A 25,570-nucleotide genomic window follows, 5' to 3' on the forward strand; every position below is an offset into this window, starting at 1 on the left:
CTGTGGTATAGAGTGCGGTGACAGGAGTTTGGACACTTAAAAGTGCCTCCAAAGATTCAAACGCCTTCCCCTCTATACAACAGAAGCCTGCAGGATACATCAGTTATTATTTTAACAAAGTGCTGAGCACAGAACCAGGAGTACAGAACAAGAGGGTGAGGAGAGAACAAGGTTCTCCAACAAAACGGCTGGAACAACAAGAACATTAACAAGGAGAACAGTAAAGAGCATAAAGGGTGGGCACCTAGTGATCCCCCCCCCCCCCAACTGGACAAAGGGCAGTTACAGGAAGACCATCCTGTTGACTTTTCAAGATCTGGGTCGTAACCCGAATATGAGCTTGGCACAAGGCCATTGAATTTCCCGCTTAGACCATCAGATCATCCAGGAAGGAAAGTACAGTCACCCTCCCTAAATCTCAGAATGATAGTCACCATTGCCATGATTTTGATGAACACTCAGCACCGTCAACCGACTAAAATGGTGGGGCAGTGCAACAAATCTGAGGAGACAATGGTGTCCCTTCCAGACTGGAGCATGCAAGTATACATCTTTGTGCTCACTCTGCTCCATTCTGTAGATGAAAGTGCTCAAGGATGCCATCCTGAGCATATCCACCCAAAGTTGGATGTTCAGGTATTACAAATTTAGAATGGGTCAAAAGTACCTGTCCGGTTTATGAACCAAAAAGAAATTGGAGTAAAAAACAACCCCTTCTGCTCTTCTAGGACTGAAGCCACTGCACTAGAAGAGATCAAGGAGTGAATGGTCTCCTGTAGGGTAAAATTTTTTGCTCAATTTCCCGGAAGGCCAGTGGAGAAATGTCTCAGGAGACCTATGATGCATCCCTCGTCCTCTAACCCAGTCGTTCATGGTTGAAACAATTGATCCTGGGTATGTTACCTGCTTGTCATGGTGATGGTTTGTCTGCGGACGTGGGAGCTGGACACCTACTAGGTGTCCAAACTGTTTACCTCTCTGATGACTTCCACCAAGAATGAAGGTGTGTGCGCTCACCTCACCTGAGGGACACCTAAGGCCCCTAGGTCGAAGAGCATGAACAGGGAGAAAGGAATTCTTATCCATGTGGCCTGGTAAATAATCCTGCCCAGTTCAGGACCGAAAGAAATAACTCTCTCCAGAGAAGGGAGAGGTCCCATACCTCCTGAAAGTCCTTTAGGAGTCTACGTCTGCTACACATGCCCAAAGCAAGAGGGTATGGTGTGCTAAGACTGCAGAGGCTTTAAATCCAAGCCCCAGGGAGCCCTGCACCAATGGCGACTTCTCCTAGATATGGAGTCTCCCGGATATGCTCCAATAGAGTGAGCATATTACGCATAGGGTCTATCAGACTGCAGGCCCTTACTCACTGCGAAATGCTCAGACCACCTCTCCACTGGCTAACTGACTGTGCTAAAGTTAAGATGGGTCTAAAAGAAGCCTGTGCTGTGTTGTAAACAGACTTAAGAGTGTACTTATCTTTCTATCCTTGCTAACCTATAAGACAGCAAATCAGAATAGTTGTGGTCTTTAGAAATGTGAGTTATGGGAGCATCTACCAAAGCAGAGGTTCCCATTTCACCTTATCTTTGCTAGGGAGAGAATAAAAAGGGACTGCAATAAGTGGGAAACCTGAACCTACAATCAGATTTTATCCATGCTTTGCATAAAAGGTCTTCCAACTAAGAAAAAAGAGGAAGTATATTTCTTCTACCTCTTAAACAGCGTATTGATAGGAACCACAATTCATCTCTTGACGGCTTGCACTAAGTTCTCTACTGCTTGCTTTCTTTAAGATGTCCTTGTTAGAGCACAAGGAAATCTCAGGGTAAGAGACTGACCATCTCACCTCCCTCTTAGGAGGACTGCTTAGAGTCTGAAACCACCAAGACTGAAGACAGCAGGGAGCTTAATACTTCCGCTGTTTAGTTGCAGAGGCAAATTTCATAATCCTTTTCAGGGAATAAGACAAATGAACAAGTCCACGTACAAACCTTACCAACGGCACTTCAGCTCAATTTGGCTCATCTGGTGAAACAGCAAGCGGAGCCCGAAGAACCCTAGCCCTGCCTTTCTGAAAAGGAAGCATCTGTCCCCAAGCGCCCCCTGAGGGGGGTAGGGAGGGGAGGTACTAACTCGACCCCTGGGGAAAAGCAGACAGCTGCATAAGTTCTGCAATGCATCAGGCAAAAGGCCCCACTTAGATGAGTTCAACCAATTTAATGGAATCCCACACCGACGAATGTGGCTGCTGGACCTCCAGCTCACACACAGGGAGCCTAAAGCATCAACACTAGATTGACTACTAGACAATCTAGACAGACACGTGGAACAGGTAAAATATATAAATGATGTCTCCTTCCCAGGCTTGACCTTGAATGGACTTGCCTTATCAGAAATGTTAAAAAAAGATTAGGGGCGATAAAGAGAACAGCTACAGACACAAATTTTGTAACGAAAGTGACTGAAATAATTCCAGTTACAAAAAGCACCCTGAAGATACACTATATGGACAAAAGTATTTAGCTACACCTAATAATTATTGAATTGAAGTGTTTCAATCACACCCATTGCCAAGAGTGTATAAAATCAAGCAACTAGTCACGCAGTCTCCATTTGCAAACATTTGTGAGACAAAATGGGTTGTTCTGAAAAGCTCAGTGACTTCAAGCGTGTCACTGTGATAGGATGCCACCTTTGCAATAAGACTATTGTGAAATTTCAGCCCTGGATATGGGCAGCAGGGTGGCTAAGTGGTTAGCACTTCTGCCTCACAGCACTGTAGTCATGAATTCAATTCCCGACCATGGCCTTATCTGTGCGGAGTTTGTATGTTTTCCCCGTGTTTGCGTGGATTTCCTCCGGGTGCTCCGGTGTCCTCCCACATTCCAAAAACATATTAGTAGGTCTATTGGTTGCTATCAAATTGACCCTAGTTTATCTGTGTGTGTGTGTCTGTGTGTGAGTGTGTGTGTTAGGGAATTTAGACTGTAAGCTCCAATGGGGCAGGGACTGATGTGAATGAGTTCCTTGTACAGCGCTGCGGAATTAGCGGCGCTATATAAATAAATGGTGATGATGAGGATTCTACAGAAAACAAGGTCGAGACAATGGCCATCCTGATGAGTAGCAGATTAAATCCACTGGGAGAGGTCAAGTGAGGAGGTTAGAGAGAGCAGTTTTGAAGTAGCATTGGAACATGGATCATCAATAGGGAGCGAGCCATGCAGAGATATGTTCAAGAAATTGTTGGTGGGGTCCAAGGGGGGCAATAGATCACAGCGATACGCATAGAGTAGGAGTTAAAAATCCTAACAGTATGTACTTCAAAAGATGTGAAAGTGAGCAATGGAACATTTGGTAGAACTGTGAATGTGCACTGTGGGGAGAGAAGTAATCAAACCCCACCCCCTTGTCTGCCTCCAGGTCTGGGAATGAGGGTTGACGTCACCATGTGAAAGGGTTGCAGGTGAGGCAGTGTCTGATTGCGTGAGCTATGTTTCTGTTATTGCCATAAGGTTGAGGTTGTTTGAGAGGAAGAGGTCGTGTATGGAGGTAAGTTTGTTACAAACAGAGTGTGCATTCCATAGAGCACATTTAAAGTGCTTTGGAAGAGAGGGGAGACAGGTGATGTGTTTGAGATTTGCTGGATTTCGGTAGAGTTCAGAAATGTGTGTGGGAGACCTGGATTAGCCGATATATCACCAGCTAATAGCGGGAGGAAGAAAGATAAGAAAGATGATTGTAAGATGTGAGTCCTTTTAGTTTCAGGCAACAGGGTGAGACTATTATAACTATTGAATTTAAGCTTGGATGTGTAGTTGTTGCTGAACCACCCGCACTAAATAACCCATCCTGTACAGTTTTGCAGAATTTTTGTAAGACTTTGTGCCCAAACTGGCTTGTAAACAGCTGCTGCCAAGGGACCAGAAGACTCCTAAAAGAAAACATTGCGTGGGGTAATTTGCTGTGGTTTCAAAAGAGATAGAAGGGTGGTTACCTTCAACAAACAACCTGGAGGCGTACAGCAAGCTGCATGACCTCAGAAATACTGAGCCAAGCAGGCTCCGATAGATCAGTGGCACAAAAAATCAGTTATGTGCCTTCAACCTCTCAAGCTGAGCATAATTAGTCTTAGCCAGACTGTTCACTGGGCAACTTAGAATGATATTTTACACATGTATAACAAGTCACTGATGAAGCCCTTTCAGTTCTGGAATTACTACCCTTATCAGACATGATACAAGAATACACAATATGGAAAAAAAGTGAACAAGTAAAGTGTGAATAAGTCAAACTAACCTACTCAGAAACACCAAACCCACCACAGTTCAAGAATATTTCCCTGCAGCTGGGGAATCAGGAGAGGAAGAACAGGAGCTGCTGGCAGTGTGTATTTTGGTGGAATCCAGTCTGTGAACTGAGCCAACCAAGGATATAGCTCAATGCTGCCTCTGGTATACACCTCCAACACCAGCCAACGTCCAGTCATGGACAGCAACCCTCAGGCTAATCGGTGCTGTCACTGCTCCCCCACCTCTATTTCTCTATGCTGCAAGGAATTCAAAGTCTAGTTTAAGAATTTTTTTTTTTAAAGTGCCAATGTTCTAAAAGAAGAATACAGCTGATTAGTTCAACTAGTGGCATAATGCAATGTGAAAACAGCAATTTTGTGGGTAACAATGTAATCTATCCACAAAACAGTTGCTTTCACCATTTATATGTAACAGGTGTATTTTAAGCATGAGTAGTACATATGAATGAATTAGAGTACTATAAACTAAAACTTCTATAAAAATGATGAAAGTAGATTTCAAAGCATAATTTTCTTTTTACCTTGCTGGAGGGACTTGGCGCTCAAACAGCAAATGGGAAACCAACTGTGAAGGTTTTTGTTGCAGAAGAATAAAAGGATTCGCTATCTTCACTTCTAAAGAGGTGTCTGAAAAAAATGAGGAATACTTTGTTTTCTTTCCAAGACCAAACACAGTTACAACCAGATTATTTAATTTAAATACTTTGAGCATAATGCGGAGTTGGCCACAAATTGGGTGTAATTTACGCTCAAAAGAGAAAAAAAAAATCTTATCTAAGTTCATATGCTGAGGCCTCTACATCCTAAGACCCATGTGAATCAGCATATAAACATAAATGTGTGTGTGTGCCATTAAGGATTTTATCGTACTGTTGATAAGCTGGGCCATCATCCAGGACTAGCGCCACCTTTAGGCAGATCCCTAGGGCTCCAGGGGGACGGCACTGTGGACAGTACACACACCAACAATGTCTCTTTTGTGTGTGTGTGTGTTTTAGGGGGGAGGGGGGGGGGGGGGGGGGGGGAGTTTTCACACAGGTACACTACATGTCCCAGTCATCCCTGCATGCAAAGGCATGCTGGCACTTGTAGTTCTACAAGTGCCATAGTGAATCTTTTTACATTCTTTTTGTTATGGCCCCAATTTCGCTTTGGTATTCAGCCCCATGCTGAAGCAGCTAGGGGCTGAGGGGGTTGGGCCATATCTTTTTTTTTTATTTTGTATTATAACTTCATGTTACACACAGCAAAGATCTTTGCACCAGACCTTATGCACCCTAAAAAGATACACCTAATGGCAGGCATATCTGCATGTCCCAGCAAGTCTGCATCTGTCCACATTTGCGCCCAAGACCTACTCATAATGCAGTTAACCTGGTCAGAAACTTGGCCTGGAAATGTATCATATGGACCACGTCAACATTAACTGGATTTCTCACATTGAACGTACATGCATTTTGGGAATGTATTAAACATCTATTTATGGTTAAATGAATATGTAATATGCTCTAAATGCTAATTTAATTTGCAGGGAAGGATAAGTGTGAGCAAATATGTCATGAGAGAATGAGTTCTTGTAAAGCCCCTTGCATTATGGGGCAGAATGGTGGCTTAGCACTTCTGCCTCACAGCGCTGGTGGCATGAGTTTGATTCCCGACCGTGGCCTTATCTGTGTGGCGTTTTTATCTTCTCCCTGTGTTTGCATGGGATTCCTCAGGGTGATCCGGTTTCAACCCATACTTCTAAAGCATACTAGTAGGTTAATTGTCTGCTATTAAATAGACTCTGTGTGTGTGTGTGAATTTAGACTGTAAGCTCCAATGGTGCAGGGACTGATGTGAGCGAGTTCTTTGCACAGTGCTGTGCAATTAGTGGCGCTATTTAAATATCTGATGATTATACCAAGCTCTGCATTGTCATTTATGTGTAAATACAACATTATTATTATTATTAATTTTTATTTATAGGGCGCCACAAGGTGTCCGTAGCGCCGTACATGGACAGACGAATTACAATACAAGGTGAGACAGCACAGTACAGTAAACATTAAGCACAGTAACTCAGTAAGTTCAATACACAGCTAGAGAGGGCGGGGAAGGGGGAGGGAGGATCCGCAAACGACGGGGCCCAAGAAGGAGGGCGCGGAAGACGGGGAGACCCCCAGAGTAGGGAGCGAGAGGGGACGGGGGGTGGAGGGCCCTCGAGGAGGAGGACTAAGTAGCTGGAGAGCAGAGTTAGAAGTGGTGGAAACAGGAGGAGAGATGGCCCTGCTCAGAGAAGCGTACAATCTAAGGGGAGGGGTGGACAGAGAGAAACGCAGGGGAGAGAGGGAGAGTAGGGGGACAGAGGCAGGGAAGGGGAAAGAAGGGGGAGAGGCAGAAGATAAGGTAGGAAGTTAAGTGGGAAACTGGAGGGCTTTAAGAAAAAGGTGGGTTTTTAAAGCCCATTTGAAACTGGACAGATTAGGGGAAGTTCTGATGGAGGGAGGGAGGGAGCTTGTTCCAGTGGAGGGGGGCAGCGCGGGCGAAGTCTTGGATACGCGCGTAGGAGGAGGTGATCAGGGGGGAAGAGAGGCGACTGTCATTGGCAGATCGGAGAGGGCGGGATGGAGCATGAATAGATAGGAGTGTGGAGATGTAGGGTGCAGTGGCGTTGGCGAGGGCCTTGTATGCAAGAGTGAGGAGCTTGAACAGAATTCTGTAGGGGAAGAGGAGCCAGTGAAGGGATTGGTAGAGGGGGGAGAAGTGTCCTTTCTACATTAAGTAGTTCTGTTTAACCATATTAAATAGATATACCACAATACCAATGTGTGGTTTAAATGATGCTTCTCTACACAGGATTGATTTTCCCTTCCATATTGACAGATAAAGTAAGGCTCTTTTACAGTCAAAATGGGATTGCAGATACAATTTATAAAACAAATCTGCACTTAAGATTTTCTGAAAAATTAGAACACGCATTTGCCAAAGAAATCCATTTAAGAGTTTAAAGAATATTCTTCTAATCAGACATTCTGCTACTACTTACCTAACTCTGAATGTATGCATTGGACAATAGCTTTGGCCAAGGTGTCAATGTACATAAAAAAACGATGAACAAGATTAAACGTAAAGCTGAGATTGTTTAAAGATTGTGCACGCTCTTCCATGTTACTCAAGAGAAGATTCATCTGCTTACGAACAGGATTCATCTGCACATCGTGAGGTTTCATAGACAATTGCTCAATTAATGACTGAATTAGATTTCCTTTAGGCTCTGGTTGAAAAAGTAAAGCATAAGACATTGTTACAAGGTATATTGCATTGTTAGGGTTTATTGAAATAAGGGGATTTTTACTCACCGTAAAATCCGTTTCTCTGACTCCATTGGGGGACACTGCAACATTGGGTATAGTAGGGTGGTCAGGAGTTCTTGTCACTTAAACTGTTAATCTTTGGACTCCTCCCCTGCTATGCCCCTCCTCCCCAGAGAGATCCTCAGTTTTGACTAACCAAGAGTGAACATAAGGAGGTAACATAACCTAGACAGGTCTTAAAAATAAAGAACCATAATCAAAATTTTCACACACAGAACTATGTACAGAGCAAGGGAGGGTGCGCAGTGTCCCCCAATGGAGTCAGAGAAACGGATTTTACAGTGAGTTAAAATCCCCTTTTCTCTTTCCTACCATTGGGGGACACTGCGAGACATTGGGGATATACCAAAGCTTCCTTAAGGGTGGGAATGCTATGGACCAGCTGCACGCGTAATCCTGCGACCAAAGCTTGCATCAGCCGATGCAAAGCCCTGAAGTCTGTAGAATTTAGTGAAAGTGTGGACGGAAGACCAAGTCGCCGCTCTACACAACTGTTCTGCCGACGAACCATGCCTAGCCGCCCAGGAGGCACCCACTGCCCTAGTAGAATGTGCCCTTAAAGACAGCGGAACGGCTAGAGAAGCTGAAACATAAGCCTCACGAATCATGGATGTAATCCACCGAGCAATTGACTGTTTGGAAGCAGGCCAGCCTCTTTTATTTGCATCATATAAAATAAAAAGATCTCTGGTCTTTCTAACCTGCGCTGTACGATCTACATAAATTTGTAGAGCTCGCACCACATCCAAGTACTGCATAGACCCTTCTGAAGAGTCCCTCTTTGCCTTAAAAGCAGGGACAACAATTTCCTGATTTAGGTGGAATCTGGAAACCACCTTAGGGACAAAAGACGGCTTGGTCCGAAGGACTGCCCTGTCAGCGTGAAAAATAAGAAAAGGAGGGTCACAGCGAAGTGCCCCAAGCTCAGACACTCTTCGTGCTGAAGCTATGGCTAACAAAAACACTGTTTTCCACGTAAGATACCTTAAGTCAACAGACTGTAATGGCTCAAACGGATGCTTGGAAAGAGCCCGAAGAACCACATTGAGGTCCCAAGGCTCCACAGGATGACAATAAGGAGGTTGCAACACCCCCTGCAGGAAAGTCTTGATATCTGCATATTCAGCAATATTTTTCTGAAAATAGACTGAAAGGGCGGATACCTGCCCATTGAGGGAACTAAGCCGCAACCCCTTCTGAACCTCGTCCTGAAGAAATTCTAGGACCGGGAAATCTTAAATCTAGAGGAATGAAAACCCCTAGACTCACACCATACAATGTATGTCTTCCATACTCTATAATAAATGGAAGATGACGTAGGCTTCCTAGCCCTAATCATGGTGTTTATGACCTCTTGCTAGAAACCCTTAGCCTTAAGTATTAAAGTTTCAACAGCCAGGCCGCCAAAGCCAGCTGATCCAAACCTTGGTAAAGGAATGGACCCTGAACCAGAAGATCTGCTTGTATGGGAAGCTGAAATGCAGGAGCCCCTGCTAACAACAGCAGATCTGAGAACCACGCTCTGCGTGGCCAGAATGGAGCTATGAAGATTGCGGGAACTTTCTCCCTCTTCACCTTCTTTAGTACCCGCGCACATATTGGGATGGGCGGGAAAATGTACACCATCTGATACTGCCAAGGAGCTGACATGGCATCTACTTTTTCTGCAGCTGGGTCTCGTGCTCTTGCGCCGTAGCGCGGTACCTGATGGTTCAGACTGGACGCCATTAGGTCCATCTCCGGCCAACCCCACCGTTCCACCAGTAGGGAGAATACCTGACTGTTTAGAGCCCATTCCCCGGGATGTAGGGTGTGTCTGCTGAGGAAGTCCGCTTCCCAGTTCTTTACCCCCGGAATGTGGATGGCAGAAATCCTGGGGACCTGCTGTTCCGCCCACGCTTGTATGCGTGTGGTCTCCCGCATCGCGGCTACGCTGCGAGTGCCCCCCTGATGGTTTATGTATGCTACCGTGGTGGCGTTGTCGGACTGAATTTGAAGAGGTTTTGCCCTTAGAAATTCTTGAGCTCTTAGAAGAGTGCTGTACACTGCTCTTAGTTCCAGGATGTTTATTGGAAGATGTGATTCCTGAGGGGACCAGAGACGCTGAAGCCTCAGGGTTCCTGTTACTCCCCCCCAACCCAACAGACTGGCGTCTGTTGTGACTAGAGTCCAAGACCATATCTGTAAAGATAGGCCTCTGTTCAAGTTGGATCTGGACGTCCACCAGACCAGAGATAGCCTTGTGGCTGTGGACAGACAAACCCTCTGTTTGTCCAAATTCATCTGCGACCCTGACCACTTCCGCAGGATCTCTCCCTGAAGTGGATGGGAGTGGAATTGAGCAAACGGCACTGCCTCGAATACAGAGACCATCGTCCCCAGAAGCCTCATACAACTGAAATTCGAGACACTCCTCTTCCTCAGCAAGGCTTTTGTCTTTGACTGCAAAGCTAAGACCTTTTCTGCTGGGAGATAAATTTTCAGAGACTGAGTATCGAACAACAGGCCCAAGAAACGCATCTGCTGAGATGGCACCAGCGATGACTTAGGTAAATTCAACACCCAACCGTGACTCTGCAGAAACTGCATAAGTCTGAATCTGCTGGGATAAAAGGAGCGCAGACGGTGCCTTCAACAGAAGGTCGTCTAGATAAGGGACAATTGTTATGCCCTTCTGGCGTAATAGGCCTGCCATGACTGCCATGATCTTGGTAAAGACCCTGGGGGCGGTAGCCAGGCCGAAGGGGAGTGGCCTGAACTGAAAGTGCGCCCTTCCTACCGCAAACCGAAGGAGACTCTGATGTCCTTCCCAGATAGGTATATGCAGGTAAGCATCCTTGATGTCTTACGATGCCAGAAACTCCCCTTTTTCTATCCCTGCTATAACCGAGCGAAGGGATTCAATGCGAAATTTTTGAATTGTCAGCTGCTTGTTTAGAGACCGAAGATTCAGGATGGGCCGAAATGATGCATCTGGTTTTGGCACCAGAAAGAGGTTTGAGTAAAAACCTCGACCCCTTTCCAGAGGAGGGACCTGAACTATTACCTGAGCAGCCAGAAGCTTTTGCATGGCTTCCTGAAGTGCTACACGTCTGCGGGGGCAAGAGGGAAGAGGAGTGACGAAGAACCTGTGAGGTGGGGGGAGTGGGCTAGATCTATGACATAGCCCCGGGACACAACTCCTCGAACCCAGAGATCCGTCGTGGATTTCCACCACTGATTCCGGAATTGAAGAAGTCGTGCCCCCACCAGATGTGCCCCCTGGAGAACTAAGTCACGCGGAGGGCTTGTCCGCTGGACGAACAGAGCCTCTCCTTGTTGTGCCTCTACTTCCTCTGTCTCTACCGGCCGAAGGTCTGGATGCTGAGGAATGCCCTCTACTAAGGGCACCACCCCCCCCCCCCGGGAAAATCCTCGAAAGGATCGAAATCTACCCTGATGGGGTCTGCTTGAAACCGTAGCTAGAGCCGTACTCTTACTTCCCGTGGTTTCCTGAATAACCCTTTCGAGCTCCGCCCCGAATAGAGTTAGGCCATCAAAAGGTAAATTTTCTAACGCTCTCTTAGAGTCTGCGTCTACCGACCACGTTAGTAACCATAGGTTACGACGAGCTGCTATAATTAAAGCCGAGGCCTTAGCATTTACTGAGACTGCATCTATGGCAGCACTCGCTACATACGCCGAAGTCTCAAGAACATGTTCTGCTAGATTAAGTAGCTGTGAACGCGGAGAGTTATCGCTAAGGCCCCTAAATCAAAGATTTCATCCATAACTGAACTGCTTTGTTGGCCCACGCTACAGCCAAATTTGGCCTAAACATACTTCCCACAGCGGTGTAAGCTGATCGAAGAGCCAGATCACACTTCTTATCTGTGTAATCCTTAAGGGTTATCCTCTCCTGGACAAGGATAGCTGCAGATGAAGCTAACCGGGCTACTGGAGCGCCAACCTTCGGCAGCGTTTCCCATTTTACCGTATCCTCAGGAGGCAGAGGATAGAGGGACTTAAATTTTCCCGGCATCATGAACTGTCTATTTGGCCTGTGCCAAGCATCAGAAATAATTTCTAACATTTCTGGGGAATGTGGGAAAAGAGCTAACTGTGCCTTAGGTCTTTTTAACAAGGATATACCTTTATGTGCTACAGGTTCCGGGTCAGCTAACCCTAAGGCATGTCTGATACCCCAAATAAGACTATCCACACTTGTGGATCCAGAGTCAGCATCATAAAGAGACTCCCCTTCAGGGTCAATATCCACCTCACCTTCCTCGGCTGATGAGTGATCAGAAAGCTGATCTAATTCTAGCTCTGCCTCAGTAACGGCCCTCTTACCCCTCTGGGGAATAGATACAGGCCTATAGTCTCCGTGAGTGAACCCTGCCTGTGATGTGGAAGCATTTCCTACAGACTGGCTGCCTGTAAGTGTAAGTGTGGTAGTGTTGTCACGTACCTCTATTGCTCGTAGCATCACGGCCGTCATTTTCTCCATAGCCGAAGAAAAGGATCGCATCCAGGGCGGTTCCACCATTGCAGAGGACCCCTCCTGGGCTGAATCGTCATGCCTCTGAGCGTCAGCAACACAAGCTGCGCAAAGGGCGTCTCGGTCTGTGTGGGCAACGGAAAGTTTATTGTTACATTTTGAACAGGCAAAATACAATGCAGCAGGCACAGAAGCCCCCTTGCCTTTTGCTGTCCCCTTCTCCGCCATAGTTCTGCTTCTTAAAATAATTCTTAAAAGTAATGCAGATAACTTAAGGCGACTAAACAGAAGAGGACTGTGCTAGGCAGTTTCTGACAAAGCACCACTCCAATACAAGCAGATTCAAAATAGTACTGTCTGTGAAAATCTCTTTATCTGAAATGACTCACAAGAACATACAAGCCCACCTATACAGTCTCCCCCAATGCTCACTAATGCACAGTGTAGCCGATTAGGGACTGTAGAATCTTTCCAGGAGAAAAGAGGCAGAGCAGGGGTTAAGTAAATGCAGAGCTGCACGCTGTAATGGCGATCAAACTCCTCTGTCCGCGCGGAAAGGAAGCGCTTGTCACTCCTCCCCTTCCTGCTGTGTCACCTCTGCCTCCCGAGTACTCCCTGGCGCCATCCTCCAATGGCCGCCAGGAGTGAAAACTCGCGGCCAAATTAACTGTGGAAGTATTCTCCCTAGCGCTATAGCGCTTTTTGCGGTTGTGCCCAGCTGTTGATTTTTGACAGAGCAGCCGCTCACCTCTGCGAGTGTGAGCGCTGCTTCTGCCCTGAACTGCGCTCTCCCTGTGCTCGTTGCCTAGGGGATCAGTGCTGCCGGTCAGAGGACTCTATGTGCCGATATCACCATCCTACAGTGATTTGCACAAACACAAACAGTTACTTCCGTGGACTGTGCCTTAGGTCTTTCTCCTAATAAAATATGGCCCCTATGAATAACTGCCGGCAGAGGAGCTGGTAACATGAGCGCTGGGCTTCACTTACCTGCGCTGGGATCCAGAGTGTGTAGAGCCAAGTCCTGCTCACTCTGCTGGGCTACAAGGATCCCGCGCTGCACCCTATAAGAATAAAATAAAAACATGAAAAACTATAACTAGACTGAGTATAGGCAGGAGCCTATACTCCAGTGACCGAACTCTAGGTCATCTAAAAAAAACTGAGGATCTCTCTGGAGAGGAGGGGCATAGCAGGGGAGGAGTCCAAAGATTAACAGTTTAAGTGACAAGAACTCCTGACCACCTACTATACCCAATGTCGCAGTGTCCCCCAATGGTAGGAAAGAGAAAAACCACTTGAAATCAGCTTATTCTCTTTTGCCCTCGGTAGGATGACCACAGGAGAAAACATTAGATGATTACAAGACACAAATTTCTAGCTCTACTTAGAATAGAAAGCAAAACAGCCCTAAGGCAGCTCCATTTTCGACACGCCACAAAAGTCAACACACTTTCATCTTGTGGTCGGCACCTCCTGTTTTCCGGGCATCAAAGTCTCCTCTTTAATACAAACTAGCTTTTACCAATTTCATTAACGTTTAATATAACTCATGAGAGCAAGTGGACATCTGGAATGTCTATCTTATTTTTAAATGTGAAATGTGTACTTTATATAAAATCAAATATTTCTGTATATTTGTCATGTTAAATAATACATTAAAGTTAACCAATGCTACTTCAAGGTTGGTGTTAAAAACAGAGAAAACATAAAATCAGGAACACCTTCATAGCTCATTTTAAATATCTATATAGTTTGTTAAATTGCTTTCTCTGGGACTTCACTAAAGACTTGTCTGGACATTTCACAGGAGCTTAATCAGAACTGAAAGAGGACATATGCACTTCAGGGATTGAGGTACCTGCAGGCCTCTAACTTCCCTAAAAAGGACTATAACAAAAGGAATTAAGGACCTATCCCAGGCAAGTCCTGGCTAGAATAGGTAGGTGGGAACTGCAATAGAAGTAGAGCTCACTCTAGCTCAGGCATACTTGGAGGATTTCAGATCTTCAGGTGGCACCAGGGACTTTGGAGTGATAAGGGTAAAGTAGATGGGTCCGATTTTCCCACACATAATGCAGTCTAGCAATTGGCAATGTGGGGACATAGCAACTATTGCTTTGGACGTGGATTCCTGAGAATCACACAACCCCACCCAAAAGGGAAAAGCTGAAAAAAATGAGGATGAGCTTCCCTTGATTGCCGGAAAGCTAAAGTAGAAAGGCAAGAGAGTTTCAGAGAAGTGATGGGGAGGGGAAAAGTGGGTGTCTGGGGCTAGCAGGAATTGGTTATCATTGGCTAGTACCCCTATGTCCTCTGGGAAAGCAGGCCGCTTATAGGCTAAAACGAGTCCGAAGGCTGAGAGCACTGTGGAGGCATGTAATAGTATGCACAGGTATCTGGACAACTAAAGACTTCTTCCAAATCTCCAAATAAGGAACAGTGCTGCATTAAGATGAAAGAATAAAAGAGTAACTACAGGATTACACAATGAGAGGTATTAAGTAAAAGAACCCAACTAAAAACCGTTCCGTATCCAATACAAATCCTGATCATGACCAGAACTTTTTCAGCATATTTTAAAGCTATATAAGATGAACAAAATTAACCTTTTATCAACAATATTTCAATCTGATTTATATACTGCTTCTTTCCTAGCAGTACATTTATACTCAAATAGAGATAACACAGTGCTTCATATTTTAGTGTTCTATCCCTGCTGCTTTTCTTTGTGTTTTACACTGCAAAATACTTTGTCTGGGGGGGCACATTCTAAGATAAAGAGCACAAAACAATTCTCACAATTTTACTTTATACTTCCTATGTTTTTTTTTTTCCTCCAAGGAACGTTGTTATGGAAAAGCAATAGTAAAGTGGATCGTTTCTTAATGACCTTACTGAAAAAATACAGAAGTGACTCACCCTGGGAACGGATTGCGAATTTTAGTTGGGTAACTCTCTGCTCCAGCTCCTGGCTCAGTGTGATCTGGCGAACGATATATTCATCTTTCAGTAGTGAATAACAGGTATGTAAAAATTCTGTGATGCTACACTTGAACTGGCTGTTTATCTTTTCTTCTGTAATATGTGGGGATGAGTGAAAAAAGAAAATACAATAAAATTTAACTATGTAATAAAGAGGTAACCTAAGTTAAAAGCTGCAATATGGACAATTATAGGTTTACAACAAGCTCAGAAAACCTTTGGCTATTTAGCTGTTGTTGAAAGTAGAAAAGTATTTCATTTTGTAGATGAGAGAGAAAGAGTAAGAGAAAGAAAGAGTAAGAGAAAGAAAGAGTAAGCGAAAGTGTAAAGGGAGGGCATCCAGTGTCCCTCACAGATGCAGATAAAATAATTTAACATAAGTACAAAAATCCCATTTTCTCAATCATCCTAGGAGGACACAGAAGTACCATGGGGACATCACAAAGCTGTCCTTAGAGAAGGGCACTTTCTAAATCAGTGCGCAGCATCTTAAGTCTGAAACGAGCATCCCTGGATGAAAAAAAGTGTTAAATCTGCAGAATTTCATAAAATGTGTGTGCCAAACACCAGGTGGCCATCCTGAACAGCCAGGCCCGGCTCTCCCATTAGGCAAGGTTAGGCAGTTGCCTAGGGCGCCGGGCTCTGGAGGGCGGCACTGAAGCGGGGGACCCAGTAATAATTTAGAAGTAAATGCTGGCGGTGCGATCCCCTAGGGCAGATCGCCCACCCGCCTGCAATAATGCGGTGCTGCACTGTAGGGGGGGGGAACGGAGACTACAGAAAGGGGGGGGGGAGAACGGAGGCTACAGAAAGGGGGGGGAGAACAGAGGCTACAGAAAGGGGGGGGGAATGGAGGCTACAGAAAGGGGGGGGGAATGGAGGCTACAGAAAGGGGGGGGAATGGAGGCTACAGAAAGGGGGGGGAATGGAGGCTACAGAAAGGGGGGAGGGGAATGGAGGCTACAGAAAGGGGGGGTATGGAGGCTACAGAAGGGGGGGGGGAGTATGGAGGCTACAGAAGGGGGGGGGGGGGAGTATGGAGGCTACAGAAGGGGGGGGGGAGAATGGAGGCTAAGGAAAGAGGGGGGGGAGAATGGAGGCTACAGAAAGCGGGGGGGGGGGGGGAGAATGGAGGCTACAGAAAGCGGGGGGGGGGGAATGGAGGCTACAGAAAAGGGGGGAGAATAGAGGCTACAGAAAGGGGGGGGAGAATAGAGGCTACAGAAAGGGGGGGAGAATAGAGGCTACAGAAAGGGGGAGGAGAATGGAGGCTACAGAAAGGGGGAGGAGAATGGAGGCTACAGAAAGGGGGAGGAGAATGGAGGCTACAGAAAGCGGGGGGGGGGGGGAGAATGGAGGCTACAGAAAGCGGGGGGGGGGAATGGAGGCTACAGAAAAGGGGGGAGAATAGAGGCTACAGAAAGGAGGGGGAGAATAGAGGCTACAGAAAGGGGGGGAGAATAGAGGCTACAGAAAGGGGGGGAGAATAGAGGCTACAGAAAGGGGGGGAGAATAGAGGCTACAGAAAGGGGGGGAGAATAGAGGCTACAGAAAGGGGGAGGAGAATGGAGGCTACAGAAAGGGGGAGGAGAATGGAGGCTACAGAAAGGGGGAGGAGAATGGAGGCTACAGAAATGGGGGGGGGGGAGAATGGAGGCTACAGAAAGGGGGGGGGGGGAATGGAGGCTACAGAAAGGGGGGGGGGAATGGAGGCTACAGAAAGGGGGGGGGAGAATGGAGGCTACAGAAAGGGGGGGGAGAATGGAGGCTACAGAAAGGGGGGGGGGAATGGAGGCTACAGAAAGGGGGGGGGGGAATGGAGGCTACAGAAAGGGGGGGGGGAATGGAGGCTACAGAAAGGGGTGGGAGGGGAATGGAGGCTACAGAAAGGGGTGGGAGGAGAATGGAGGCTATACAAAGGGGGAGAAAGAACGAAGGCTACAGAAAGGGGAGAGAATGGAGGCTACAGAAGGGGGGGAGAATGGAGGCTACAGAAAGGGGGGGAATGGAGGCTACAGAAAGGGGGGGGAATGGAGGCTACAGAAAGGGGGGGGAAATGGAGGCTACAGAAAGGGGGGGGGAATGGAGGCTACAGAAAGGGGGGGAGGAGAATGGAGGCTATACAAAGGGGGGAGAATTGAGGATACAGAAAGGGGGGGAATGGATGCTACAGAAAATGTGTGTGGGGGGGAATGGATGCTACAGAAAATGTGTGTGAGGGGGAATGGATGCTACAGAATATTGGGGAGGGGGAGGAGGCTGGAGAAAATAGGGAATTGGGGGGATTACAATTAGAAATGTCCTTGAGTTAGAGACTATGGGGTCTTGTACTAAAATAGTGTCATGACAAAATGCAGCGATGCATAATAAAGCACAGCTTTAATTCACCTTGCTGGGGCTACTCTAGGATAGTTAAGGAACTATTTATGTTTTTTAGTATTTGCCCTCTATTTGGCTCTCCTTTGTTGCCCTCTATTAGTATAATTAATTTTACATCTGCAGAATACATTAACAAATGCAAATAAAATAGAACGGTCTAGATTATCTGTCATTTAGTTTACCTTTCTCTATTTATTTGCATGTGTTAGTATATTTAATATATCATCTACAGAATACATTAATAGACAGCAACAGAGGAATTAATGGGCAGATGGACATGTGAGAGAGAAGTTGGTGGGCAGAGGGGTACATGTCAGTGTGTAACTGGTGAGTGATGTCAAGTTTTCTTTTCTTTGTTTTGTTCTGAAGTCTAGCACTTGGAGCCTCCCTTCTAGATATCCTGTGTTTGCTCCTGGGCAGCAGTGAAGCCTGGACAACATTCTGCATCAGACATCAGTGCTGCGTCAGACATCTGGACTGCATCCAAGCCAGCCAAGAGGTGTGTTAGAGGCTGGGAAAATAGTTTTTTTTTTGGGGGGGGGGGGGGCGCGCCAAGCTTAAGCTTTGCCTAGGGTGCCGGGCAACCTTGCACCGGCCCTGTGAACAGCTACTCAGCTGAAGCACAGTGCTATGCCACCCAGGAGGCATTCACAGAGCAAAAAGCATCAGCCTACCTGGCAATAGTCTGCTTGAAGGCTGGCCAGCCTCTCTTTTGGGCATTAAGGAGAACCAGAAAGTCCACTGTCCAGCATGCCTCTAAGAATTTGTGCCAACAGGACCAAAGCCTTGACCACAAAGAATGAAAAGAGAGCCTTCTTCAACCTGGGGTCTACTTTGATCCAAAGCTGGAACCACTATATCCTGGTTCAGGTGGAACAGGGAAATTAACCTGGTTTGGAAAGGCGGCTTGGTATGAAGCACAGCCCTTTACTCATGGAAAATGAGGAAGGAAGACTACAGGACAGAGCCCCCAACTCAGAAACTCACCTAGCCAAGAATGAGATTCTTCAAATCCAATGGATGCTATAAGGCACTGAGCACCAGGTTTAAGCCCCAAGGTGTAACCAAAGGACAGTAGAGAGGCTGCACTGCACCTGTGAAAAAAGAGCTAGTTTTCCCTGGAAGAAAACGGACAAAGCAGATATCTCAACCTTCAGGGAGCCAAGTCTTAAACCCCTTATGTCAGAAACCTTACAACTGCGCTAACCGGACAGAAGTAGGGGCATACCCTTTGTGGTCGTAAAGGACATTATAAGTTTTCCAGATACTAAAATTCCTGGCCAATACCAGTTTGCAAGCCCATAGCATGGTCTGCACCACACCATCCTTAAACCCCATGGCTATAAAGCCTGAAGATACCACTTCCATGACAAGAAGGTTGGAATATCACAATATCTTTGGCCAGTCAAGAGCCACCAGGATCACATTTATGGGCCCTTCCTCTTTACCTTCCAGAGAACTCTGTGTAGCATGGCTATTGGCAGGAACAGGTAGACAAGTGGAAAATCCCAGGGAGCAGACATGGGGGTCCCTTGTCCTGAAGCATCATGCCCCCACCTTGTGGTTCAACCGGGATGCCATAATGTGGATGTCTCGCCGGTCCCACCTGTCCAGCAGCTAGTAAAGGACATCTGGGTGCAGAGATCACTCCCCCGGATGAAGGGCCTATCGGCAGAGAAAGTTGGCTTCTCAGCTATCTACTCCTGGGATAAACACTGTCGCAAAGGGCGGAACATTTCATTCCATTCCATCCAAAGTATGTTCCGACTGCTCTCCTTCAACACCTTGGCACTCCTGGTACCACCCTGGTGATTCAGATATGCCACAGCCATGGCATTGTCAGACTTTTGGCTGTAAACATTGCAGTACGTTTATCTGAAGCTTTGCCTCCTCTGGAGTCCAAAGCCACTGAAAACTGTATTGAGGGGTAACCGCCCCTAGCCTCAGAGGCTGGCGCCTGTGGTTACTAGGGTCCAATCAGATATGGTGAAGGGGCGACCCCTGTTGGGTTGGTCGCTCCTCAACCACCAAAAAAGTGACTGGCACACCAAACTGCACTCAGCGGCCAGTTGCAAGTAAGACTTGTTTCACTTGAAGATTAATTTATTTTGGACCTCCCTGGAGTGGAATATTGCGAACTTTATCACTTTGAAGGTGGAGACTATCATGCCTAACACCAGTTGTTAAGCCAGGAGGAATTTCACCAGTCCCTATAAGGAAAGGATCTCTAAAGCTGTGTATCACACGACAGACCCAAAAAGACCATCTGCTGGGAAGGAATCAGGTTGGAATTTTTTTTAAACTGTGGTAATCGTCTTCACGATTACCACAACGCCGACGACTAGCATGCCTACAAAGAAAAATCAATATGAACAAAAAACAAACAAACATATAAATCAGACTTACCTAAAAAGCGATAGTGCAGAGTTCCGATGCCTGGATGATGCTAACAGCAAGTAATTGCGAAGACGGAGCTCTCCGACACTTTACTTGGACGTCACTGAACAGTGCGACCTACATCATGTTCATTTAAAGCGGCAATTTTCGGCGTGGTACTCGGAATAACATACCCAACCCTTTTTTAAATTGATTACATTGGCATGGGCCTGTAGCAAGACCGGAGAAGCCGCCTTGATCATGGGGTCGTCCAAGTAGTAGAAGATTGTCACCCACCTGGATCTCAGTAGGACTGCCATGATCTTGGTAAAGACCCTTAGAGCTGTGAATAGACCAAAGGGTAGGGCCCAGAATTGAAAGTGCTGGGACTATACTGCAAACATGAGAAGGCATTGATGCCCTCCCAGACTGAAACATGTAGGTAGGCATCCCTGATGTCCGCATTCACATGTCATGCGGCTGATTGCAGACCGAAGGGATTCAATCTTGAATTTGTCCACCACGAGGTGGACATTCAGGGTTTTAAGCCGAGGACTGGCCTGAAACACCAGTCTGATTTCTGTACCAAGAAAAGATTGGAGTAGAAACGCAAACCTTTTTGGTCTTCCAGGATAGGGATCACAGCAGAAGAGGACAGGGTTTGAATGGCTTCCCACAGGGCCCAACATTTTACTAGGTCCCCGTAAAAAACTATCTTGGTGGGGAACATCATCAGATTTATGATGTACCCCCTAGGTACAATTCCTCTGACCCACCTGGCCCTGAAACGCAGAAGACGGGTTCCCATCACAGGGGACACCAGGTAAAAAGCCTGCTCGTCATACTGGGAAATGGACATCTAGGTGTCCAAGCCTTCTTACCTGTCTGTTGGCCACAGCAGAAGACAGAGGCCTCCGGAGGACTGGCACCTTGCTTTACCTGGGGGACAAAATGAGCAAGAAGTAGGGCCTGGAGGCTGGGGGCATTTTCTGGAAGAAAAGAACATTTCCCCGGTATAGCCACTTAAAGATTTTGTCCAGCTCAAAGCTGAACAAACCCTCCCCTGAGAGTCTATTTGGACTTTGCATCCGACTGCCAGGCCAGCAGCTGGAGGGCTCACCGTGCAGCTACAGCTGAGGCAGAGATTGTGTACCCCTTAAGACCAGTGACAATTGTAGCTTCTCCTAGATATAAGGAAGCCTCATTGATATGTTCCACTAAGGAGCCCAAATCCATCCTGGATATTCCCTATTGCCGACCCTTAGCCAACTGCTCCAACCACCCACCTCTCCACCACCTTATTTATACAAGCCACGGCCAAGTTGAATCTAGGGGAGGTCCCTGGGGCTGTGAAAATGGATTTCAGCAAAACCTGAAACCTCCTATCTCTTGTCGAAGTCAGCATATTGGATAAAGTCATTTCAATTAAAATCTAGCAAACTTGGTTGTCTTTGTCTGAAAAGATGCGTACGGCACGCTACGGCGTAAAGGGGCGTACGCAGCTTTAACACGTGGCAACAACAGTATTTAGTCTTTTACTCACATTCGCACAAACACGCACACTTGTAAAATAGTACACATTAATGGTAGCTGCAACACATAGTCATTTATGTCGAAATATAGTAGTATTTATGTGTAATATCATAAGTTATATGCATATCAGTAAAACATATGGTACAGGTTGAAGGAATCGTATCATGTGTGGTATCATAATACTCCTCTTAACATTTGCAACTGTCAGGGCCACTCTGCGAAGGAATCGCAGAGTGCATACGCAAGTTATTAATGTTTTGACATTATGGACTATTACGATGAGAACTCTTGGCGGGAAGATCAGAGCCCATCCCATGGAGAGATGACCCCCTCCTTTGGATTCCTGAGCTTAAACTAGCCTATGATCTACAACCCCCTGGACCCTCCTGGAGCCTGGACCAATAGAAGCAAGCCACACCCTTTGCATTGTTTTACTGTATCATTGTTTGCATATAAGCAGCAGCTCCTCATCTAGTGTTCAGACATCTTGTCCCCAGACTTCAGGATTGAATGACTGTACACTGGATACAGAGCGCCTGCGATAAGTAACGGCTGTACTTATTATTATTTTGCCAAGATATATCTACTGCTACTTTTTGAGAATAAATCTTTGTGCGTTGGAAACACAAATCGAGATTCGACAATCGTTATTAAATAGCGACAATACGTACTTAACAATTTGGGGGCTTGTGAGTTTTGGAGGTTTCGTTGCCGGACGATACGCAAGACCAACGGATTTTGGTTCCTCAACAAAGGGTGGAGATGCATCATATACGGGTAAGAACGCAATGTGTTCAAAACCTGAGTTTTACTCTGTGTTGTGAAACCGAATGTCCGTTTTGCATTGTCTAGGGCACGCTAACTAGAACCTAGGGACAAAAGAGAAAACTGTTTCTTTTTACTGTCGTGCGTTTTAACTGTATTGCATTGCTTAGCGTATGTGTATTTCCTGCTGTGCGTACGCGGACTTCCGGTAGATTTGCCACGTGGTTAAACAATCGTTTTGATAGTTATTATATGTGTATAGTATAATTAATTGTGAAAGCCTCTGAGACATTATTACTATTGTTGGGAACTTTTGATTTTCTGCGCAGAAAAGGTGTATAGTGTGTGATGTTGTAACGTAGATACACTGTTTTATTGTGGATTGTGCTCAGTTGCTGTCTGACGAGGCAGGTTGCCCAACTGAAGGCCGGTATACAGGGCAGGTATACCGAATGCGAAAACCGTGTTTTCGCGAAACGCCACCAATAGATCGCAAGGTTTACTGATAATTAGTATTAGTAGGCGGTGCGATCTAACCGCACAGTAAACACAACCGCGAGGGTAAAATTGGAAGTGCGTGGAGGAATTATATTGGAAAGGCTGGTTGATTGTATCAACTTGGTGCTACCAGTTATAATAAACTCAACAGAAATTTGAGATAGCCGGGCTATCGAGGAACTATTTCTGTGTTCGGGATTCTTGTTCAGGACAAGAGTAAGCGAGTGGACGCGGCTATTTGGAAAAACGTCCACCGGGGCATTAGAGATCTCTAGCGGTGATTGTAGCAATAGGGTTGAAATAGTTAGGTGGAAAGAACAGAGCATTGCGGTGTGTCTGTGTTCCGGGTAGAAGGTATTGTTCAACATGGGTGCTAAGCATACGCTAGAGATGGCCAGTGTACTGCCTAAGGAAGGGCCTATTGGTTCAGCGAGGTTTCTCATGTGTAAGAAATATGGTGCATACGCAACTGTGTATTGTGACACGTGGGTCAAGATGACCAAAGATTGTGATAGGCCTTTCCCAACAATAGGGAGTTTTAATCCAGAGGTACTAAATACTGTAAAAGATAAAGTATGGTTGATTAAGTCAACGAAAGTGAGGAATAAACATAATGATTGTTTAAAATTGTGGAAAATGGAAGGTAACACGTGGCAGAGCAGCGAATTCACAGCGGAAGTAGCCGTTGAGAAGCATGGCAAACTCAGCGCAAGCGCGCCCCCGCCACCTTATGTGGCGGGAGGGGTAAGTACAGCCGTTATTAAAACTGAAAAAAGAGAAATTGCTAAGTTATATCCTGTCTTAAGCCAGTTTAAAACCAATGTATCAGAAGATGAAGATGAACCCACTGTGATTTCAGCCATTGCTCATGCTGTTAATATGCTAGAGGTTCAGCGTAAGTATGGGAAAGGAGCAATGGCTGAGATAGGTGAGAGTAGTGTGATAACTAGGAGTGATAGCAGTCTAAATATTGAAACAGCAAATCCTGTAGTGTCTTCTGAAGACAGTGAACCAGTGGGTGCGTATCCAGTCCGCACAATATCAGTTCCCAATGGGAAGGCGGACAAGGATGGTGTAGTTCCTTTAAAGAATGTTACAATGCATTGTCCCTGGACTAGATCAGAATTACGTTCCATTATGACTGAATTCCCAGATCCTAGAAAAGAGTTGGATAAGTGTCAGAAATTTGTTAAAGACTTAGGAAATGCACACGAACCAACCAATAAGGATTGGCGTGTAGTGTTGAGGGCGTGTCTTTCTCCCAAAACTGACATACAAAAATGTATTAAAGATTGTTTGATGGATGAAGATGACACCTTGACTGATGAGATTAACCAAGAGAATATAGAACAAATTGTCAAACATTTAGCCATCTATTTTCCAGTAGTGGTAAATTGGAGTAAGATTTTCACCATAAAACAAAAGGATAGTGAAACAGCCTCAGATTACTTTGCTAGAACTATAGCAGCGATAACACGGTTCACTGGGATATCCAACATAGGTGAGGACCCACATCACAGAGAGGTATCTGTAGGAGTATTAATAGATGGCCTTAGAGAAAATTTAAAGACAAGAGTACAGACCACATTACCTAATTGAAAAGGCATCACAGTAGATTCTCTTAGGGAGTCTGCTGTGGAGCATGACAAAAACCTCTTTAGAAAAAAGGAAGAGAAAAGTGATAGGTTAATGACGGTAAGTATACAGGCTTTAGAGGGAGTGCATACACGACCACCAGCATACAACCCACATAATAAGAAATATAGAATAATCAGGTGTTTTAAGGGTAACGAAGAAGGCCATTTCACAAGAGAGTGTAAAAAAGAAAGACAGTATACACATATGGGTGGGTCATGTAGATATCCTCCAAAGGGGAATTTTCATAGATTAGAAGACTCACATCTACCCGCGCATATTATAGCAGCAAATGCTGCGCGGGAAAAAGATAGTCAGCACTAGGGGTCAGGTCATACCTGTAGTCTACAGCCAGTGAGGTTAACTGAGAGTCAGATAGAAGAACCAACAATGATAGTTGACATAGTTGGTAGGAAGCAAACTTTTCTTGTAGATACAGGGGCGGCCTGATCTGTAATAACCTCTCCTTTCGAATTACAGGTGACCAGTAAAACTGTTCCAGCTATGGGGGTAAAGGGAAGAGTGTTGCATTATCCACTAACTAAACCTGCTGAAGTTACTATCGGGCCCTGCATACGAAGCATTAATTTCTCTTGGCTGCGGCGGCTCCTACTAACTTGCTGGGAAGAGACTTGTTATGTAAAATGGGATGTGTCATATACTGTACTCCGGATGGTGTGTTCTTAGATATAACGGAGAAAGTCGCACATGAGGTACAGGATATATTGGACACCCCTCAAAGGTTAATGTTACACTCTCCTGTTATAGAACAAAGTCCATCTCAAGTAAAGGGGATGTTGCTGGAAATACCAGGTTCACTATGGACCAGAGATGGACAGGACACTGGACTGATGGCAAACGTAGCCCCTGTCATGGTCAATCTAAAAAGTGGTAGGATAGCTCCAAAAATCCCACAGTATCCATTAAAACCGGAGGTGGAACTAGGGGTATATCCTGTTATTGAGAGGCTGTTACAACAAGGGATTTTAATTCGTACAGCCAGTACAGCAAATAGTCCCATTTTCCCTGTGAAGAAGAGTGGGGGGAGGGGCTATAGATTAGTCCAGGACTTAAGGGGAATTAATAAAGTTGTTGAGAGCCAATTCCCCGTAGTGCCGAATCCAGCTGTCATCCTCATGCAGATTCCACCGTCTGCTAGTCACTTTACGGTCATTGATCTATGTTCTGCTTTCTTCTCAGTCCCTCTTCACCCTGACTGCCAATACCTTTTTGCATTCTCCTACCGGG

General features: G+C 45.8%; 1 protein-coding gene across 6 annotated transcripts in view; it reads right to left on the reverse strand.

The window, feature by feature from the left end:
- ZFYVE26 (zinc finger FYVE-type containing 26) overlaps positions 1–25,570 on the reverse strand; it is a 229,724-nt gene that overhangs the window by 112,323 nt on the left and 91,831 nt on the right. For all 6 annotated transcript variants that reach the window (XR_012680192.1, XM_075192465.1, XM_075192463.1 and 3 more), the window contains 3 exons: positions 15,074–15,229; positions 7,344–7,571; positions 4,837–4,942 (listed from right to left, as the gene is read on the reverse strand). Coding sequence is in view for 5 of the 6 variants with exons in the window: in XM_075192465.1 (XP_075048566.1) it covers positions 4,837–4,942; positions 7,344–7,571; positions 15,074–15,229 (490 nt within the window). In the remaining variant the exon portion in view is untranslated. The remainder of the gene's footprint in view (positions 1–4,836; positions 4,943–7,343; positions 7,572–15,073; positions 15,230–25,570) is intronic.

This window comes from Mixophyes fleayi, chromosome 12 (assembly GCF_038048845.1).
Source record: "Mixophyes fleayi isolate aMixFle1 chromosome 12, aMixFle1.hap1, whole genome shotgun sequence".
Taxonomy (NCBI): domain Eukaryota; kingdom Metazoa; phylum Chordata; class Amphibia; order Anura; family Limnodynastidae; genus Mixophyes; species Mixophyes fleayi.